Here is a 20,222-nt window from a genome sequence, read left to right as displayed (position 1 = left end):
ATGGAGGGCTCATCACCCCCCAGCCCTCAGACCTCAGCACAGACTTCATGTCTGCGGTCTCCCGCCTTCCCATTCCGGCTTCCTGGCCTTTATCCCCTCGCCTCTTGGAAAACTCGGGCTCCTGCAAGGCTCCTAACCACCTGGCTGGGCGGCCTTTTCCCTCATCAGTGCTGACAGCCAGCAATCCCGAGACTTGTTCCCTTTCACTGCAGCTTGGCCGCCGGCTCCCGTCACCACTCTCCGAGGCCTCATTGCCTGCATGGTGACCCCTGACCTCAGATGGCCAGAGGGTTCTTCCTCCTCCTCCTCAGACACCAGCTCCCGCGGGACACCCTGGGCCTTGCGCCACCCGAAGCCATTTGGCCTGCAGAGTCACCCACTCAGGCGCCCTGCTCTCCAAGGCCGCTCACTCACCTACTCCCCAGAGCTGTGCTTCCCTCGCAGGGACACCACTAGCCCTTGAAACTCTGTGCTCCGGGCGCCTGGGTGGCTCAGTCGTTAAGCGTCTGCCTTCGGCTCAGGTCATAGTCCCAGGGTCCTGGGATCGAGCCCCGCATCGGGCTCCCTGCTCTGCGGGAAGCCTGCTTCTCCCTCTCCCACTCCCCCTGCTTGTGTTCCCTCTCTCGCTGTGTCGCTGTCAAATAAATAAATTTTTAAAAATCTAAAAAAAGAAGAGAAACTCTGTGCTTGACAACTGCTCATCCTGCCACCACTAAAAGAACTCAAATAAGTTAGTATGCGTGAAAAGCCTTTGTAAGCCGAACAGGTCTGCAGAAATGTGAGGCCCTCCTTCTAGGGTAGAAGGCCTGGTCTGCAGGCTGGGATGCTGCTGAGGTTGAGGCAGCAAAGAAGGGAGGGCCAGGGCTGTCTGGCAGAAGCACAGATGAGCCGGGAAGGCGTGGCCGGAGTTCTTGGGAGATGCCCGACCGTGCTGCCTCAGGGGTTCCAGAAGACGAGGCTTGAAGAAGCCAGTGCCCACCTCGGACTACAGAGGAGTGGCCCCAGGACTCAGGAACACAAGTACCCCTGACAGTCACCCCTCCCTAAAAAGGCAGACTTTTTTTTTTTTTTTTAGATTTTGTTTATTTATTTGACAGGGAGAGAGCACAACAGGCAGGGGAGCTGCAGGCAGAGGGAGGAGCAGGCTCTTAGCAGAGCCTCACTGGATCCCAGGGTTCTGGGATCGTGACCCGAGCCGAAGGCAGACGCTTCACCGACTGAGCCACCCAGGCGCCCCGAACCAGATTTTTTTAAATAAAGATTCATGATTTAGAGAACTATTTTTGTTGTGTTGATGATTGTGCGCTGAATGTCAGCTTTGGAGCTGGGGAACTGACCCCACATCCACCTGCCACTGGACGAGTAATTCATTGATTTCATCCCACGGTGTTTTAGTGACAGAGGTTGGTTTTATTGTATTAAAGGAAGTGGACAGACGCCTCAGAGTCAGGAACCGGGAGCAGAGGAGCTGGGTCTGCGTGGCTGCGGCAAGGCCGTTTTCCCAGCCTCGGCAGGTTGCCCGGAGCGGCTTCCCTGTGCTTCCCCCCAGCACCGCACTCACGCTTCCCAAGCACAGCAGTGACCTGCTGCGTGCACACCCGATGGACACAAATGAGCAGAGGAGGGTGGCTCTCTGGGGCCAGTATGGAGGCCAGAAGGGCCCCTTGTGGGCATCCTCAAGGCTGAGCCCTCATAACCCCAAACCCAGTTGCTCATGTCCCAGGGGCAGCTCCCAAGGGCCCCTCCCTCCCAGCCCAGCCCCCTGCAGGTCCAGCCTCCTGTCTATCCAGTCACTGCCCCTCCGCATGGCCAGATGTCTCTGCACAAGGAGCCATGAGTGAGGTCAAAGCTCAAGAGCCACACGAGGAAGAACCAACTCCTCCAGAGCTCTCGCCTGAGAGCCTGCGTTCCAAGCTTGAAAACGTGGAGACAGGAGGGAAGGGAGAAGGAACAGGGGACTCTCGGGGTCAGCAGCCAAGGGCTCTGGTCCCCACCCTGCCCCTAGCAAGCTTTGTGACCTTGGGCAAGTCACTTCCCTCTCTCTGCGCCTCAGTTCTCACTCACCTCTGAACCAAAGAGGTGGGCGTGATGCCCATGAAGGGCTCTCCTAGGACGAGCCTTCTCCTGCCCACAAGCTGGGGCCTCCTGGTGGCAGCAGGTGGCCAGTGAGGAAGTGCCGGGCCGGGCCGGGGGGGGGGGGGGGCGACCCTGACGGAGACACACAGGTGGGAGCTCAGACACTTCCAAGCCCAGGGCCAGCCCGGGAGGGGTGGGGTGAATAGCACTACTGACATTTCAAGAGCCCACTGGTGTCCTGAGGCCTGCCTGGGGTCAGTCTTCCTCCCCTGTCCCAGACCAGCTATGACGGGTCCCTTAGGCAAGCCATCTCCTCTAACCCGGTCTCCTCACGTGTGAACACTTACTGATGGTCTTACCTTCTCTAAGGCCTGCTTCTCAGCGGGACAGAGAACCCTGAACGGTTTTCAGCCCACCTGGATGAGAGGGGCAGGCCTCATGCCACGGCTTCTCCCACGGGCTGCCTCGGCGAGGGCCCGAGGCTGCCTTCTAGATCAGCAAGCATGGCAGGTCTGTGTGGCCCACAGGTACCGGGCCTCCCAAAGGGGGCTGACGCTTTCCTCTCCACAGCACCTGCCTTCAGTTCCTGCTGACGGGTGTCCCTCTGACTGTGGACAGGGTCTCAGTGACAACTTCGGTGGACAGGTCGCTCCCCTCCGGCTCGGTAAGGTTAAGTGTCAGCGGTGGTCAGAACTTGTCCGGAGGGGCCCTGCCTTGGAGGAAATGGAGAGAGGGGGACATACACGTGTCTGGAGTAGTGGGTGAGCTACTGGTAGGCTGGATCTCTCCCCCTCCCATATCCTGCAAAGCCCAGCCCAGCTGCGTCCCCCTCTCCACCCCAGCCCTGCGACACCAGATCTTCCTTTCAGGGCGTTGCGGGAGGACGTGGTCACCCACCTGTCCCAGGGCCGAGAAGCAGGAGTTCTCGACCCCCCGGCCCCAGGGCCTAGGCCCATCCAAGGCTGGGCCACTCTAACGCATGCTCCAAGTCAGGCCCACGTTGCCCCTCTCCCGGGCTGTTGGCCGACACCTACTAACTACCCCAGTTTCACAGCTGGTCCCTTCCTCCCTGGCTGCCAGCAACACAGCACCCGTGTGCACCTTCCTTCATACAGGTGCCCTGCCCCCTAATGCCCTCGATGGCACCCTCCCCCTTGCCCCCTGCAAAGCTCCTCTGTAGCCTTGCAGGTGGGCTGTGGGAGAATCCTGAACCACCCCCTTAACCATCTGGCCACAGGGCTGTTCCCCTCCCTCCAGCCTCACCTCTGCCCAGGCTGAAGCCCCCTCCCCTGTCGCAAATCCTATTATCCTTCACAGTTCCTCTTGACCCGCCAGGCTGAGTCCTCCCTAGCACCTTTGAGAAAGGACTGGTAAAATTCTGCTTGTTAGACCAAACCAGGCAGCCTCAGGGGCAAGGACTGGGGTCTGCACAGCGCCCGGCCCAGAGTTAAATGCAAGTTAGCTCCTTCCCCTGACAGCCCCTGACACATGGTTTGGGAACCAGCACCCTCTCCTCCCACGTCCAAGGCTCACAGCGGCCCCAGCTCCCCCCTTAGAGCTTAGGTAAACTAAGAAAACTACTCTTTGTGACAACTCCTGTTTGAGCAGCTTTTCCATTTGTCCTACAGTGACTGATTTCACCCTCGTGACAACCTCTGGGGGGTTGCTTATAGTCTCCACTTTACTGATGGGAAAGCTGAGCCCAAAAGCAAGGAGGAGCACCTCACCTGAGGCCCACAGGTGGGCAGGGGTGGGGGCCTGAGACTGGGTTTTCTGACCTCAGAGCCTGCTCAGACCAAAGGTCTAGGTCGAGAGACCTGGGCTGGGCCTCCATGTGGCCCAGAATAAAGAACGGGTGAATGAGGCAGGGCCTCTTCCGGAAGCCAAAGCTTACCAAAGAGAAGGGCCCCAGCCTTCCATGAGGTGAGGTGGGGGGGAACTCAGACAACTCCGCAAGAGCGGGTGACAAGGGGCTTCTGTGGCTCAGACAGCTGAGTGGTCAAGTGGGAGGGACCTGTTGTTGTCTGGGTTTAGGGCCATGCAGCCCAACCCCCACCCTGCAGGGTCCCTACCTGACCCACCGTGAGCCTGTGATGCGTGAAGGGACCAGGAACACCTGTGGTCCAGAACAAGGCCGGATGGGGGGACATCCCTGCATCGGGGTGGCCCTGGGAGGTTTCCAAGGCACCAGCCAGCCAGGCCAGCGACGGGCCTACAGGGGGTCTGGGAGAAGTTCTCAGAGGAACATGCACTTTGACTTTCAAGGAGCTCGTGGGGGTCGTAGGGGCCCAGCGTCTGCCCCCAACATTCTCACCGCGCACCCCCCACCCCCTAGGATGGGCAGGACTGGGAGGCAGTAGCGAGAGACGGGGCCTGGGGTCCTGGGGTGGCAGGGAGAGACAGGGGTGGTAAGGGCCGGCGGGGACACTGGCGATGGAAGGCGGGGCTGAGGGCGCCGGGGAGGGGGCAGTGCAGGAGCGCGGAAAGGAGTGAGGCTGGACAGTGAGGAGCAGGGATGGGAGGGAAGAAGGGCAGACCAGGGGACAGAGGGGAAGTGGGGACGGGCCAAAGGAAGCAGAATTTCTCCACTGAGAGCAGAAGGCCTGAGAGAGACAGCCCTGACTCGAGTGATTCCCCCAAGTTGCCCCCCACCCCTGGAGCCGAGCTCTGAGCTCAGCAGAAAAGGCAGATAAGCCAAGTGCTTAAATGGGAAGGCTCCAGGCCAGAGCCTGGGAAGGCCAAGCAGGGCCGGGCGGGCGGCAGAGTCCAGTGGGCCTGCCCCCAGGCCCCCCCCCGGCCCCCGGAACAGACCAGCCGTGTGCGTGCGCGTGTGTGTTGGGGTAGGGAGTGCTGCCCCCCAGCTCTAGCCTCCCATGGCCCATCTCTGCATGCTGGCCCCATGACCAAGTCAGCATTCTGTGACCTCCCGTCACAGTGCTGCTGTGGGTGCACGGAGGTGAGGGAGACGGGGACCTCGTGACCTACGACGGGGGCGTGCGCATCACCTACCTAGGTCAGCCCAGAGACAGGGTGATCGGCGGCCAGCGGCCCTGATGTCCTGGGCCTCCCCAGCAGACCCTTTGGGTTCATGGCTTTCCTTTTCGCCCTGATTCAGCAGTTTCTGAGACAGCCAGCTCAGCACTGCTACTCCCCAAGCAGGTAAGAGGCGGGGCTTGGGGGCTCTTCCTAGCCTCCCTGAGTTTGTCCAGCAAATGAAGAAAATGAGCCCCGGAGGAGAAGAACCTGAAAAGCCGGAGGAAGCACCCACACCCTCTGGGAACCCAGGGGGGCCAGGCTGTGCCCCCCTCCCCAGGATGAGGAAGCTGGCCTCCTCACGGGAATCCCAGCCCTGGCAACCCAAGTTGACCCGTCAATTCTGAGCACCTGCCGAAGACCAGGAACGTGAACAGGCTAACACAGGCCTCCTCATGGGACCCAAATCCAGACCCTGGCCTGGAGCCAGCCTGTCGGGGCCCTCCCCACCCCCCCCCCCCCCCCCCCCATGCCCGCTTTCTCCTAACCCCTATCACGGACCCTCTGCCTAGGAGGAGAGTCTTCTTAGGTCTAACGAGTCCCTCCTGCCGCAGGAAGCAGCTCCACTGGATGCCACGTTCTTGAACACTTGCCCATACCCCCCAGACCTTATAACCGCGCACTGGCGGCTCCGGGTTCAGGGCCCCGCCCCCGCCCGCAGCCACTCAGATGAGCTCACTGGCTTAAAGCCCCGCAGCAGCCAGCGGGCCCCCAAGCACCTGCCGCCCGCCCCAGCGCCCTCCTGGAGCCTGCAGGCGCTCTCCCCTGCCCGAGGTCTCAGCGCGTCATTCTGCCCTACACACACGGGGGATGTCCAGGCAATCAAGGAGGCCCTCAGGAAGAAGGAGTCCTGAGGAGGAGCCCAGCGCGGTCTGGGGTCCGGGAGAGCGCAGGGCGGGCACGAAGTAGTGGCGGAGGCGAGGTCTGCACCAAACGTGGGTCCAGGGCGCCCCCTAGTGGCTCCCCCGCGCACCCAATCCAGAAGCTTGCTGGGGGGTCCTCGCCTCCCTCCTCCTCCACACCCTAGAGACTGACAGCTTCGGAGAGCAAATTATGAACAGGCATTTTGCTTACATTGCTTTATTCAATCTCTCCCCAGCCGCGTCCAATCCCCTATTTTGAGGATCAGAAACGCTAGGCTCCCAGGGACGGAAGCACACTCCAAAACCTATGCTCATTTTCTCCATCTCCCCGGGGGGGGGGGGGCCCAAGGCGGCTGCCAGCAGAATGGGGAGTTCCGGCCCCGAGGGCCCACGGGTGGCCGGGAGGGTGGCGTGGGGGACAAGGTGGGCGTGGGGGCCCCTGTGCTCAGATACCACCGCCGTGACAGAGCCCCCACCCCACAGCTCCAACAGCATTTTACTGGGGTCTGAGACTACAGTTCCCACAGGAAGGTGCGGCCACGTGAGAAGCAGGGGTAAAAAGGGGGCTTCACCACCCCCTCCCCGGGGGATGGCTGCTTCAAGTCTAACAAAACCCCAGGGAAAGCCCTCGTGCTGGGCCTCCAGCCAGCAAGGCCAGTCCCGTCCCAGGGGGCACAGGCCAGCGCGTGGAGCCAAGGGGCCCACAGTGGGGCGGCATGCGCGCGAGGATGAAAGCCGAGGCTGCAGAGTCAGGATTCCGCCCCCCTTCCCACCAGAGCCCGCACTGGCACATGTTTGCATAGACAGCAAGACAGATGCAGCCAAGGCCTTTTCCCAGCAGACGGGGCATCGGGGTGGCACTGCGTGATTCTGCTTCCCTTTGGAGCCAGAGGAGAGTCCCGTGGTCCCCGGGGCCAGGGGATGCCAGGCCTCAGCCCCTCCCCGGGCCCCGCCAGTGTCTGTCCTTCTTCCCTGACCTGTGGGGAGACACAGGGTGGGGGCAGGAAGAGGTCTTCAGGGGACGATGCCACGCGGTGAGAAGGGGCTCCTGGAGGGGAGGGGACCCTGTTCCTCCAAAGGCAGCCAACACAGGGACCAGGCCGCGACCCCAGGATGAAGTCCCCAGTCAGGGCGGCAGGAAGGCGAAGCAACCCCCCTAGCCCCGGGCGCCTGGGTCTGAGCGGGACAGAGCAGCTCATGGGAAACCTCCCTCCCGCCCCCCCCCGCCCGGCCCCTCCGCCGGGTCCGGCCAAGAGGGGCCGCCCAGACCACTACAGAGTGAGCTCCTGGAAGACAGGCTCCGAGGGTAGCCGGGTGCGGATTAAAAGTGGCTCCAACGAAGACCCCTCCTTACGGCCCCTGCTCCTCCAGATACGCCCCCCTCCACTGGCCCCGGCCCCCACCTCTTCTTTGGTGCCTTGTCTCCAAAGAAGTGGCTGAAGATGAAACTCTCCAAGTCATCCACCTCATCATCATCACCGGTCTGTCGCACGGCCACCTCTTCCAGGCTGTCCTCCAAGGCATCCACGAAGTCCCGGAAGCGGAGGCGATCGTGGCGGAAGAAGCCGTCCTCGCTGAAGTAAGCAGGCGAGAGGGGCAGCTCCTTGGACAGCTGCCCGGCCCAGGGCAGCCGCGCCAGGTAAGCCCTCAGCAGAGAGGCCAGCTCCTGCCGCCGCACCGGGGCCAGCTCCACGCCGAAGTCCAGGCCCTCCTGCCGGGCACACTCGCGCACGCCCGAGCAGCCCTGGGGCGCCCGGTACTTGTGCCTCGACAGCGCTGCCCACAGTGGCAGGGGGTCAGGCCCGGCTTTAGCCCCCTCCCTGCCCCGAGGGTGCTTCTGCCTCTCCACGGAGGACTGCGGGCCCCCCCTCTTCCGAGGGGGCTCCTTGGGGCCCTGGCGCTTGCCCTCCTTCCCCTTCCGAGCCAGCTCCCTGTCCCCCTCACCCCGCCAGCCTTTCTTTCTTTCGTGGCCAGACCCCTCCTTCCTGCGCTTCCGGGGCTCAGCGTTCCGGTCCCCCTGCCCATCCTGCCACTTCTCCCTCCCACCCCCTTCCCTAGAACTCTGGAAGTGGGCCTCTGAGTCATTGGCACGGACCCCAGGATGCTCGCCCCAGTTCTGCAGGCCCTGGAACTTCTGGGCCAGTCTGTGGCCCAGCTCGGTCAGGCCAGCAGGCGCCGGGTCCCCACGGCCCGCGCCCCTTAGGCTCTGCTCCAGGTCCTGCTGCATGGACCCCAGCAGCTGCCGCGGCCTCTCTGGCTCCCGCCTTAAGGCCTCAGCCTCAGCCTCCAGCCGCTCCTTCTGCTCCAGGAAGCCAGCGTCTGGCTTCTGCTCCCTGGGACCCGGCTGCTCCGTGACCCTGCCACCCTGGGAGCCCCAGCTGAAGCACACCCCGTCCGGGCCCCGGACGCAGTCGGCCTCCAGCCCCTGCAGCCGGGCCCGCAGCTGCTGCAGCTCCAACTCCAGGGCGCGCTGCGAGGACTGGCCCTGCCGCAGGGCCCCGCGCAGCCGGGCGTTCTCCTCTTCCAGTTCTCTGGGCCGCTGCATCAGGCCCTGAAGCTCTTCCTTCTGGGCCTGGGGTGGGGGGTGCCACAGGAGGGCCCTGTCAGGGCCGGCCCAGGGCCTCCCACCCCATGAGCGTCCACCCCATTCCCACGCAGAGAATTTGGTTCTCCTTTTCTTTGCCACCCACGACCTGCACCCGAGCCTGCGACCTCAAATTCCCTCACAGACCACGTCCTTCTGTAGGCACGCGCTGCGATTCGCCTGAGATTAGCCGAATGTGGCTCCTGCTGTCCTTTCCACCTCCCACACCCAGCACAGACGTTACTGACTGACCCCCACACTGCCTTCCCTTTCGTGCTTCCACGGCTCCAGGCAAAGCAGAGCCATCAACTGGGGGCCCAGCGGGCAACAGGCATGCCGGCCTGGGCCTCGGCAGGAGGACTGTGAATACACTCTCCAGGGGACGAGAGAGGGCTGAGGTGGGGGGTAGCAAAGACAGCTTCTTCTGGGGGAAGACAGGAGGGCAGCACCCGGCTGAGGGAGGGCCCGCCTGGCGCCTGCCCCGCGCATGCGCACCTGCAGCTGGGCCTGCAGCAGCCGGATGTCCTGGTTCTCCTTGGCCAGCAGCAGGGCCATGCTCTGCAGGCTGGGGACGCTGTCAGAGGGCCGTGGGACCCCATCCTGAGGGCAAAGGAGCCAGTGACCCCTCCGGCCCCACGGCCCAGGCAGCCCTGGACGGCCCCAGCCGGCTCCGCACAGCTCCGGGCACAGGGAGCATACCTGCCCGTCCCCCGCAGCATCACGCACCTCCGTGTCCAACCCCGTGTCCGGGAAGACCTGCAGTTCTACTTCCTCCACGGGCCCTGCAGGAAAGCCAAGTCCCCAAACGGCCCCAGCACACACCAGACCCCTCTCCCACCCACTCCCTCCCCTACACACACACGGCCACTCTCCTGCCCCGGACCCAGGCCCCACGGCTGAGAGGACTGGCAGGGAAGGGGCCCAGGGTCAGCATGAACAGCCAAAAGGCCAGTCACTAGTCAGAGATGGCCAGCCCCAGAGAACCGGCCCCGGCAGCCTCCCCCAGGGCTCGGCCAGGACAAGCCAGGCCCCGTCCCCACTCACCCCTGTCCGACTCTGACAGACCACCTGCAGATGGAGACGGAGGAGCGTGGTGAGGCCCACAGAGGACGGGGTGGGGAGCAGGCTGCGGCGTGGCGGGAGGGCCAGAGGCGGACACAGGCCCCAGCAGGGGAGGGGCGACTCACCGGAGAAGAGGAGGATCCCCAGGCCCAGCAGAACCAGGGCCCCAAGGACGCACACGTTGAGGGAGATGCCCAGCTCGCAGCCCGCACCCTCGCCTCTGGCCTGGTCCCCCGTGCCTAGGGGCCCCACGGGCTGAGGAGCGCTGGGCTGCCGGCCCCGCCGTCTCCGCAGACCCTCCACGTCCACATCGGTGTCGTCCTCGCTGCTAGAGCAGTGGGCCTCCTCCCTGGGCCAAGCTGGAGGAAGGAATGGCAGTGAGGCCACCGGACAGCAGGACGCAGTCAGAGACCGCAGACAGGGGCGCGCAGGGACCCTGGCCGCATCCACCCGGGCAGCGATGACTGCCCCGCCCAGCCGAGGGGGGCACCAGTCTTCCAAGTCGCAAACTCAAGGAGCAGCTCTACCCTAACTCAGCCCCCTTCCTCCCACGCGTGCTTCACCTCAAGCCCCCCGTGCAGCTCCTATCTGCCTGGCCACCGCCTCTCGGGCCTCCTGGCTCTTCCTGGCCTAAAGGGAGGGTGCTTGGGGGACTGTCCGCCTCACTGCACTGTCGTCCCCACCGGCGACTTCGCTCCACGACAGGCGAGCCCCCGGTCTCTGGCTCCTGACCCGGACGACTGGCCATGGGCCAGCCACTCCCGCCTGCCGTCACCCGGGGACCAAGCTCTCAGCATGCTGCCCTCCACGCTGGTTCTCCTCCAGGCCCACCCCCCATTCCGAGAAAGGTACCACTGCTACCCTCGGGCTGCCTAAGCCCCCCCGTTTGCCTCACACCCAGACAACTTGGCATCACATACCCCGGATCTGCCTGCCTGGTGGTCTTCAGCACTCACCCCCTCCATGGCCCCAACCTCTCCCTCTACCTGTCACCGCTCAGAGATGGGAGTCATATGCTGCTCGGCCACAAGCCCTGGACACCACCTCTTTAGCACAGGACGGGCGGACCCGTCCCTCTGCAGATGCGACAGCCTCGGCCTGGAGCATGCTCTTCCTCCGACCCTACTGACCCAGAGCCTCCTGTCTCTCAGGGCTGCACTCAACAAGCCCTCCAGTGTGAACCTTCCCCCAAGCGTGCCCGCCCCCCTCACCCTTCCCTCAGCCTGGCCCCTGACGGGGCCCGTCCCCCTCTGAGTCTCCTGGGCCCAGAGCGGACACATGTCGGAGGCTCAGGGGATGAGAGCTGAATCGAGACGCGAGAGAAGAAGCCCCGTGGCAGAGGGGAAGAGTCCGGCAGACCCGGGCCCTGCCACTTACCAGCTACGTGACCTTGGTCACATCAAGTAGCCTCTCTGAGCCCCGGTGTCCTCGGGGGCAGTGGTGAGGATTCACTGACACAGCGTAAAGAGACCCCTAAGCCACTAAGTGCTAGGGCCCGGACCCCAGCCATGCTCGGCCGCGAGCACTTGGTCCCCCACTCCTTCCAGAAGGAGAGTAACGAGGGGCACATCTCACCTGCGCTGGGCAACGAAGGCAGGCTCCCCGGGGGGCTCTGACCCTCCGCATCCTCTGTGTCCGGTCCCAGGCCTGCTGCCGCAGGGGCCTCGTCCGAGTCTCCCTGGACCAGCGTGTCTCCTGGGCCAGGGGGGCCCCCAGCACAGCCATCGCCTTCCAGGTCCCCCTGAGCAGACACGGCCGTGAGCACTCCGGGCCCCTGCCCGCTGCCCCCCCCCCCCCCGGTCCACTGAGAGGCCCTCACCTCCGCCTCAGTCTTCTCTGACAGAAGGGGCCCACACTGGGAGCTTTCGCTCGGGCAGACGGTCTCTGTGGTGGAAGAAAAGGCCCAGGAGGAACACCACTGCCCCGTGGTGCCCCAGACGAACTTCCTACACAGCCCTCCGGCTGCTGCAGGCCCGGCCGGGTTGGAAGGGCGGAAAAGCACCAGGACGAGACGAGGCAGGAAGGCTTTAGACCAGGACGAACCCAGGAAAGAAGAACCGAACCCCCTGTCTCGGAGGAAACGGGGGCCCCGCCCCCAGGGGAGCCCTGTTACCTCCTCCAGCCTCAGCCCCAGCTAACTCTTCCAAAGCTGCCTTGGAGGGGCTCCCGAGGGCCTGGGGGGCTCGCTCCGATGCTGTGTCCACCGTGGATTCCTGGCCCAGGGTCTCCACGGGCAGGCTCTGAGGGAAGGGGTGCAGGCAGAAGGCCGCTGCAGAGGACAAATCCGGGAGCACGGGGGGCTCTGCTGGGGTCCCTGGGCCCCGCCGCACCGCTCAGCGACCCCCACCCACATCTCACACTCAGTCACGAGCCGAGGCAAGGTGCGCGGCAGGGGTCGGCTGGACGTGGGCTTGGGCCGTTCCCTAATCTCACCTGCTGCTGTGAGGAACCTTCCAGAGGCTATTTCTGTTCAGTTAAAAAGTGCCACTGGACCAAGACACCAGATCACACAGACCTGGTGCCCCCCGCCCCACCCTCCCAAAGCAGCCGGCTGAAGCCTGGGTCTCCCCGCCTCCCCACAAATGAAGCCTGGCAACTGGCTGGAAGGTGGAGGCAAGCCCCCTGGGGGCTAAGGGGCCCCATCGGCTTCCCTGTAGCTGTCCACGCCACAGGCCGCCCACGTCACCTGCGCCTCCCAGGCCCTTCCAGCCCCTGCCCTGCCCCGCACACCCCACGCCCCACCGCTGCCCAGAGGACACAACTCACCCCAGCCCCACCTGGGCCGGGGCGGGGAGCTCCCTGCAGTGCTAACACAGCAAGTCGCCAGGGCTGGGTCCCTTGACGACCCCGTTCTCCCTTCTCAGTGGCTCTGGGGACACGGGAGCCCACTGGCTTCCTGCCCTGCCAACCACCAGCTGCACTGCAGGACCCTCAAAATGCTCCCCTGCTCACCCCACCCCCACGGCAGCAGCCCCTCTGCCCAGGGCAACGGACTGTCCTGAGTCCCTCTGACCCAAAGCCCTTCAGTGACCCCCCCTCAGGAAGACGCCTGGGTGCCTGGGTCTTCGGGGATTCCCAGGCTCTGCCTCCCACTTCATTCCAGCACAGTCTAGCCACGTCTCCACCTCATCCCGTGGACTGCCTCAGTCTCCCCCAAAATGGCTTTCCTGTTGTTGCCCCAGACCCTCTCCTCACGCCGGTCCCCTACTTCTCGCAGCTGACCCCATGGTACCCTTCTTTCAAGGCCCGGTCCAAGTCCCGCCACCTGATTCCTGGGGCCCGATCTCCCTCCTCCTGCCCCTGAGTGTTCCCCTGGCAGCCAGCAGGAGGTGACACAGGTGACCGTGGGCACCAAGGAAGGGCACAGACCCAGGGAGCAGCCCAGGCCTGCCAGAACCTCTCTTCCGTGGGGTTCCCAGGCCTGCTCTCCCTACCTCCGAGCCGGCAAGCACCCAGCTGTTGTCAGAGTCTGGGCAGGAAGCCATAGTTGCTGAGGTCTGTGAAGCCACTGTCCCCGCCGCCTGCAGAGAAAAGCGCTCTTCAGGACCCCAGTTCCCTTCCGCAAAGGCAGGATGCAGAGAGGAGCCTTGGCTGGGTCCCAGGGCTGGGCAGCAGCTTCCAGAACCAACCCTTCTAACCCTAACACCTCCACTGTTCTGGGCAGTACCAGCCTCGCAAATCAAAACCTGTCAACAAACACAGAGAAATTCACCTCTCCCGGGGACCAGCGAGGCCTTGGAAGACTGGACTGATCCTGAAAGGTCAAAGCACAGGGCTGGAAAGGCTACGGGGGCCAACCAGGCCAGCCCCCTCAGGCTAGAGTCAGGGAAGATGAAGGCCATACGGGATGGCTAACTTGACTTTGCCAGGGACAAGCAGCTGATGAGAGGAGTGAGGAAAATAACCACCCCAGACTTTCCCACCATCACCACCACCTCCCCCACCAGGGCTCAGAAGACAGGACTCCCACCCAGCATCAGCCCTTCACACGGTCTGGTTCAGGGATCCCCAGCTCCGGCTGCTCACTGGAATCACCTAAGAATCTGATTTAACTGCTCTCAGGGTCAGGCTCAGGCCTGGGTCTTTTTAAAAACTTCCCAGACGGTCCTCATGTGCAGCCAGGCCTGAGAAGAGTTGGCAGATCCATTCGCAGGTACCCTTAGTTAAGTCTCCTCGTCACGCCGATTCTCCTTTCTGGATTCGGTTTCCTTGCTCTGTGATCTGCAGAGTTCCATCTTAGGGAACTTGAAGGCTACGGGGAAGGGCTCTCATGACAGCTCAGAGTTACAAAGACTACAGTTTGCAAAGCACTGCAGGGCTGTGGGCCTGCCCCTCGCTAATCTACTCTGACTTGGCAGGACTGGGGTGGGAAGTCCTCCAGCTTCCAAAGCCTGATACAAAGCAGGCTAAGAGGAGGGAGACCTATCCTGTCACTCAGGCCCAGGACTGTCCCCTCAGGCTGGGCAGCTGCAACTGGGGCCTGGCACAAGGCAGGAGGGGCAGACGAGCTGACCCCCCAAGTCTTGGACTGTGGTCCTTCAGATGGTAAGTGACTGTTTCCTGAGGGGCCAAAAGGGCAGCAAGTGGACAGGGCTCTGTAAACAGACCCCGGGAAGGGAGGGGAGGCTTGGGAAGAAGTACTGCAGCATGACATCCCCACGCGGCCCCCTTCTGTTTCAGCTGGTGCAAGTCCTCCTGCACAGTGCTCTAATGACCTGTGGCCCTTTGAGATCCACGGCTGCGAAAGACACCTCACAGTGTCTTCCCCAATGCCCATGCCTCCCCAGCACAAGTGGCATCCCCAGGACACCCTGGCCAGCTTCTGCAGCATCCCCAGAGCGGCTGCCCCCCTACGCACACACTGGGCTGTCATTGTCCCCCCCCCTCCCCCCTTGCTGGTCGCCGAGCCGCCGCCCCCCCCCCCCCCCCCCCCCTCCCCCCCGTTGCTGCTCCCGGCCCAGCCGCCCCCCCCACAGGCACACACTGGGCTGTCATCGTCCCCCCCCCCATCCCCCTTCGCTGCGTGTGACTGCTAACAGGTGGTGGCAGGAAGGAAGTGGCAGCAGCTTGGGCCGAAGTCCCTGTTTATCCCTGGCTGTGTACAGCCTGCTCCGGTCCTCCAGAACCAGGCACCATGGCAACCAGGGTGATGTCAGACCCGCCATCTCCATGGAAACCAGCCACGGTATCTGGGTCAAGAAGACAAACACTTCGGAGACCCAAACAGGAGACAGCCTGGAACCCCTGCACTGAGGGTCCCCAACTCGGCTCCCTCTCTCGCCGCCGAGTCCATCCCAGATGCCACAAGCTAGCCCCGCGCTCCCCGGCCCGCAGCTCCTTGCCTTATTAGGAAGTTGCTTCCTCGGTCTAACCTCCACCCCTCCCCGCGCTGTTTCCAGAGCTCTTTCTCGCCGACCTCTCCGCCTACACCCCCTCCCCACTCGCAGTCGGGCAGGATCCAACAAAAACACACTTTCAGGCTTGGGCACTTCTGCCATTTCTAAAAGACAGCTAAAGGGGGAGCTCTCCCCCTCTGGCTAGCCGCACTCCGCCCCTCCAAGAGTGGTTCCCCCAAACCTCTAAAGCGGAGGAGCCGCAGGAGCCCGCCCGGGGCGCCCCCCGACCGCGGCCCTGCGGCGACGCGCACGCCCGGCTGCGCCCCCCGGTCCCACGGCGGGTCCGGAGGGCCCCCGTCCCGTAGGGCCTCACCTGCCTGCGCCTTCGGTCTCCACCCGACCTGTTGCTGCCGCCCCGGGTTTCCAGCCCCGGGAGGGAGGGAGGCTCACGTGACTGGGGCTGGCCAATGGGAGGTCAACTTCCCTGAGGGGGCGGAAACTTTCGGCCAATAAGAGCTGGAGTCGAGAGGCGGGGTCGGGGAGGAGGACCTGCACCGGCCCCGGACCCCGGCTGACCTCCCGGGGACGGACTGCGCTTGCCGCGAACTGCATTTCGGGTGACCACCCCTCCTTTCCCGGCGTCTAGACAGTTTCTAGAAGGAAGACCCAACTGAAAGGCAGAGGCACCTCCCGAGACAGAGGGCCAAGGTCGACCGTAGGACAGACAGACGCAGCTGCAGGATGGGGGAAGGGACACGGCGAGCCGAGGCTTGGCAATAGCTCTCCCGCTGTTCTCCCCCAGCTCCGGTGCAGAGGCAGGGTGCCGATGCTACTCTTCTAGAAGGGGAGGGGTGGGGGTCTGGGAAGCGTCCCCAAATGAAATCTGCTGGACCAGGGGCAGCCCCTTCCCACTACACTTGACCGGGGGTGCAGGGAGGGGGTGCTAAACCCAGAAACACCAACGGCACTTGTCCCCGAGGCCCTGGCTGCAGCCCTGGCCCAGGAATGTGCCCAGAAAGGAGACGTGTTTTCACTCCGGGACTCGGGCAGGGGTGGCGCACTAGGGCCTCCCTTGGCTCCTCGACTAGTACCAGGATCAGTTCAGGGGCCCGCCGCCAGGAACCCTGGGGCACATAACGTATCCTCACCCCTCAAGCATCCTTCCCACCGGTGAGAGGCTCATTCCAACCTTTGTGTGCAGAAACAGCAGGAGTCCTTGTCTGGGTTTTCAAGTCCTTTTATTAATCCAACCGTACAAAAGACCCCCACCACATCTCTGCCACCCCCATTTTCTTCCAAAAAGTAGTGGAGAGGAACAGAAGGACTGAGCAGACTCCTCCCCCAGGAGCCACTTACAAAAGGCAGAGATGGGGGGCAGGGGAGGAAGACATCACAAAAATAGCAACAGATAAAAGAGGGGCAACAAAACAACAAACACAACACAAAGCTGGGGGGAGGGGGCTGGTCCCTGGAAGAGAGAAGCCCCCAACCCCCTCCCTTCTTTCCCACAGCCTCAAAGCCGCTGCCCCACCTGGGCAGCCAAATGCGCTCTGCAGTACATTTGCTAAGTCTTCACAGGCTAGGGTCCCCAGAGAAGCGGCCAGGGGACCACTAGCTCCTCTCTGGGCCACGCCTGTGCCTGCCTTCCCCACCCCACTGAGGAATGTGTGCTTGAGCTGCAGTGCAGGGCTCCCACCAGGCCCTGGGCCCATCTCTGGCAGGCAGTGCCTGAAAAATAAAATAGGAACACATAAAGCCCAGTGCAGGCTTCTGGCTGAGAGGAAAAACTGCTAATCACCCGGCCCAAGATACCCAGAAGGGCAGGGAGAGAGAAACCAAACACGCCCAGACCCTGGACTGCATCTCAGGGCCACAGCAGCGGCCGTCCCGCCGCCTCCCTCCCCCACGGGCTGGGACAGGGGTCCTTCGATCAGATGAGGTATAAGGGTTCTGTGCCTTTCCAGGCTTTCCTTCAGCCGAGCCAGGGAGGCAGAGGAACACAGGGCCAAAAGCTCTAGACCAGCGCGGACAAGACCGTGCGATAAATGGGCGAGCCGGGGAGGGCCATGCGAGCAGAGTCCACGTTCCAGGACGGTCTGAACTTCAAATATCCCGGTCTGTCAGACCGCATATCCCAATTTTTGGCAAAATATGGTCATTAGGAGAAAACCCCATAAGAGGCTGAGAAAGGGCCAGTGGCTTTGGTATGAGGGACACATGTCCGGACATCATCTCTTACCCACAGACAGTCTTAAAGCCCCAAATCACCAAGAAACTGCCCCAGCCAAGAGCTCTCCTGCTTTTTCAAGCTATTTGGTTCTCTGAAAGGATGGGACTCGGGTTAAGTCTTAGGAGGAGGCAAGGGGAGGGTGAGAAAAAGGAAAATTCCCCATTTATTCCCTAAAGCTGTCTCCTAAAGCCCATGAAAAGGCTACTGCAGGGATGGGACCCCAAACCGTTTACCACGTCACTCCAAACACTAAGGCTGCAGCTGTGGGGCTCGCTAGGAGTGTTAGGCACAGGTGCTGGGGCGTCCATCATCTGCCCGGAGGAGACCCCTGCCCTCCAGATCTTCCTCCAGCCTCTCTTCTCTTGCAGCCACACCCCTCAGCCTTCGGGCACTGGAGCCACCACAGTGCTCGGCAGGGCTTTGGTTCCCTGGATCTCTGTTGATCTCAACGTGTACGTGTAAGTTTCCAGAAAAGTGAGCAATCCAGGCTCTTCTGCCTGCCCACCTCAGTTCCTTCTCTGCCCCCAGGAGCCACTGTGTTTCTGCCCCATGGAGACGGGAAGCCAGTGGAAACCATCCCCCTGGTCGGCATCACCCATCGTTAGCAGCCACCAGCTGCCCCACACCCTCACGGATGTACACAGACTGGATCTCCTTGGTCTTGAGGCAGAGATCGCAAGCCCAGACGGCGGAGGCCTCGGTGGTCAGCAGCCCGTACGCGCTCTCTGTCATGCCTGTACACTCACGGTGGAACCACTTCTGGCAGGAGGCCTCACACAGGATGGCGTCCTGGTCATCATTCACCTCACTGCGACAGGCGCCACACGGGTACACCAGGCCTGGGGGAGGCTGGGGCCCTGAGCCCCCACCCGCCTTGCTGGGGGGTGCCAGGCTGTTGGCATCTGGAGTTCCCCCACCCCGCCCACTGCTGTTTGGGGGGAAACTGGGCTGATTTCCATTAACAGCAGCGGCTGGGGAGCCTGAGTGAGGCTCCTGGGGAAAAGCAGTGGGAGCAGGTGGATTCAGGGGCTTTCCCCCATCCTCACCACCAGGGCCAGGAAAGCCAGGGTCCGGGCCAGGGAAGGGACTTGTGTTGGGGGGCAGGCTGGGGAGCCCCTGACCAGGTCTCTGGAGAGGAGAAGGGCCAAAAGGTGCTCCTGGCTGGGCAAAGCGTTGGGGGAGGGAAGGGGGGCCCAGCTCCCCTCTGGGAGGTTGTCCCATGGTGGGTGAGATCATGGGGCCAAATCCCCCCACCGGGCCTGGCATCATCTGCCCACCAGGAGGGCTGAAGTTCTGACCCAGAGGCTGGTTGAAGGGTTGGCTAGGAAAGTTCATGTTGCCTGGGGGTGGGTAGCCGGGGCCCTGGGGGGGCATGTTGAAAGCAGGGCCCATAGGGTTGGGAGGGAAAGGGGGGGGCTGTCGACGAAGAGGCTGGGGGCCCCCTCCACCCCCAGTGCTGTAGCCTGGGGGTACCTGGCCTGCCATGCCCCCCTGTACACGGAAGCCTCCAAAGGGGACAGGACTGCCAAGGAATGGAGGGGCCGCGCCCCCCACCTTAGGGGCTCCGAAGTCATCCTCAAAAGGGTTGGATGCAACCAGGTGATCCACCATGGGAGTCGGGGGTGGCGCAAACTCCGTCAGATGTGAGTATGCAGGGCCCTAGTGGGGAACAGATGAGGGAAAGAGGTTCATGCGCGGGGGGAACACACAGCTAAAAACCAGGAGAGCAGCAGAAACACAGAACGTGTTCTGGACGCTCCTAACGGCCAACTCGGATGTAAATCGAGAGAGACCTCAGACTACAATAGAGAAACAGAGGGCGGAGAAAGCAGGCAGAACTGTGCCGGGATCCCAGCTCTGACGCCGAATAACCTCAAGACCCTTGAGCAGGCGTTCCACTTTTTAAAGCCTCAGATTCGTCTGTAAAATAGGGACAATGCCTACCTCCCAAAACTGTTAAAGCGCCGTTATCACAAAGTGCCGCAGAAATCATTACCAAAAACCTCAGTAAGTGGTAGGTGTCACCTACCAGGAGCGAACCAGGACAGGAAACGTGGGGGGAGAGGAAGACCCCCGGCCTGACTGACAAGATCAGTGGTCCCACGGCCTGACCGCCCCCACCCCCCGTTTGTTAGGAAGTGGAGCGGAAGGGCCAGAAGCGGAGCAGCTTTCTCTTCGCCCCGCACCTGGGCGAGGTACACACCCACGGCAGCGGGGGCTACGAACGACCCCACCGCCATCAAGCCGCACTCACCTGAGTGTTGGACTTCCTTCGCTTCTTCTCTGGGCTCTTCATCTGCAGACCTGGAAGCGCAGCAGAAGGCGGACACAAACAGGTTTCCCTGAGGCTGCCCCACCGCCAGGCCCCCGGACGCGCCTGGAGCAGCTCTTCTAACTCGGACAGGCGCTCGCCCACTGACTCCACCAAGACGAACAAAGGTGCCACACGAGACACGCTGCACGACCACACTCTCAGCCGCCTCTTCCTTTTAACAACAGACCGCCCCTCCGACTCCCCGGGGGCTCCGGCCGTCCGTGTGTCTCCCAACCCCGGGATCCTCCATCTCGGACACCCGACCCCCACCCCTCCCGCCCGAGCCTCCCGTCGGGCCCCCGGAGCACCCGCCCCCGGCCCCCCGAGGGCCCCGCGGGCCCAGCCCCTCGGCGCTCTCACCGGCCTTGCCCTGCTTCCTCCCGGGGCCGGGCGGCGCAGGGGGCGGTGCGGGGCCGCCACCTCCCTCCAGCTTGTCCGGTGGGGGCGGCGCCGAGGCGGCCATGGGGCGGGGGGGCCGGGGTCAGCGGTGGCGGGGGACGGACGCGCCCTCGGGCGGCACCATCGCCGGGAGGGGGGTCGGGGCGCCCGCGAGGAGCGGCCAGGCCAGGCGGTGAGGCCGGGGGGCGAGCGGAGCGCCAGCCGCCAGCCCGCGGCCACACCAGCAGCAGCAGCGGCAGCGGCGGCGGCGGCGGCGGCCGGAAGCGGAAGTCGGCGCGGACGCCACCAGCGCGCGGCGAGGGGGCGGGGCCCGGGCCGGACCACC

General features: G+C 63.5%; 2 protein-coding genes across 3 annotated transcripts; both read right to left on the bottom strand.

The window, feature by feature from the left end:
• Positions 1 to 6,173: 6,173 nt before the first annotated feature.
• Positions 6,174 to 15,399, bottom strand: PBXIP1 (PBX homeobox interacting protein 1). 2 transcript variants are annotated; one of them, XM_025858697.1, is made up of 11 exons: positions 15,328 to 15,399; positions 13,053 to 13,139; positions 11,732 to 11,858; positions 11,438 to 11,502; positions 11,194 to 11,359; positions 9,744 to 9,977; positions 9,601 to 9,624; positions 9,283 to 9,338; positions 9,052 to 9,156; positions 7,376 to 8,544; positions 6,174 to 6,949 (listed from the first exon to the last, which is right to left on the bottom strand). In XM_025858697.1, exons 2-11 carry the CDS (start codon positions 13,101 to 13,103, stop codon positions 6,904 to 6,906), a joined length of 2,043 nt encoding a protein of 680 aa, XP_025714482.1. In that variant the 5' UTR covers positions 13,104 to 13,139; positions 15,328 to 15,399; the 3' UTR covers positions 6,174 to 6,903. The 2 variants fall into 2 exon arrangements, with proteins under 2 accessions (XP_025714482.1, XP_025714481.1); XM_025858696.2 differs by having other exon boundaries at positions 9,256 to 9,338; positions 15,328 to 15,393.
• Positions 15,400 to 16,170: 771 nt separating this feature from the next.
• On the bottom strand, positions 16,171 to 20,161 carry PYGO2 (pygopus family PHD finger 2). Its single transcript, XM_025858701.2, has 3 exons — positions 19,859 to 20,161; positions 19,439 to 19,488; positions 16,171 to 18,843 (listed from the first exon to the last, which is right to left on the bottom strand). Exons 1-3 carry the CDS (start codon positions 19,959 to 19,961, stop codon positions 17,776 to 17,778), a joined length of 1,221 nt encoding a protein of 406 aa, XP_025714486.1. The 5' UTR covers positions 19,962 to 20,161; the 3' UTR covers positions 16,171 to 17,775.
• Positions 20,162 to 20,222: the final 61 nt, after the last annotated feature.

The sequence above is a fragment of the Callorhinus ursinus genome, unplaced genomic scaffold, assembly GCF_003265705.2.
Source record: "Callorhinus ursinus isolate GAN/ISIS: 27379988/994484 unplaced genomic scaffold, GSC_fseal_2.0 scaffold92, whole genome shotgun sequence".
NCBI classification, from domain to species: domain Eukaryota; kingdom Metazoa; phylum Chordata; class Mammalia; order Carnivora; family Otariidae; genus Callorhinus; species Callorhinus ursinus.
This window is presented reverse-complemented; position numbering and strand designations above follow the sequence as displayed.

What these genes read in the sequence shown, in the direction of transcription:
- PBXIP1 (XM_025858696.2), bottom strand. Translation starts at nt 13,103, where the DNA reads ATGGCTTCCTGCCCAGACTCTGACAACAGCTGGGTGCTTGCCGGCTCG. An exon ending in GGGGATCCTCCTCTTCTCCG is followed by an intron (nt 9,625 to 9,743) that starts GTGAGTCGCCCC and finishes CTCCATCTGCAG; the next exon opens with GTGGTCTGTCAGAGTCGGAC. An exon ending in TGCTGCAGGCCCAGCTGCAG is followed by an intron (nt 8,545 to 9,051) that starts GTGCGCATGCGC and finishes CCCCCACCCCAG; the next exon opens with GCCCAGAAGGAAGAGCTTCA.
- PYGO2 (XM_025858701.2), bottom strand. Translation starts at nt 19,961, where the DNA reads ATGGCCGCCTCGGCGCCGCCCCCACCGGACAAGCTGGAGGGAGGTGGC. An exon ending in GAGGAAGCAGGGCAAGGCCG is followed by an intron (nt 19,489 to 19,858) that starts GTGAGAGCGCCG and finishes CTGCGCTTCCAG; the next exon opens with GTCTGCAGATGAAGAGCCCA. An exon ending in GAAGGAAGTCCAACACTCAG is followed by an intron (nt 18,844 to 19,438) that starts GTGAGTGCGGCT and finishes GTTCCCCACTAG; the next exon opens with GGCCCTGCATACTCACATCT.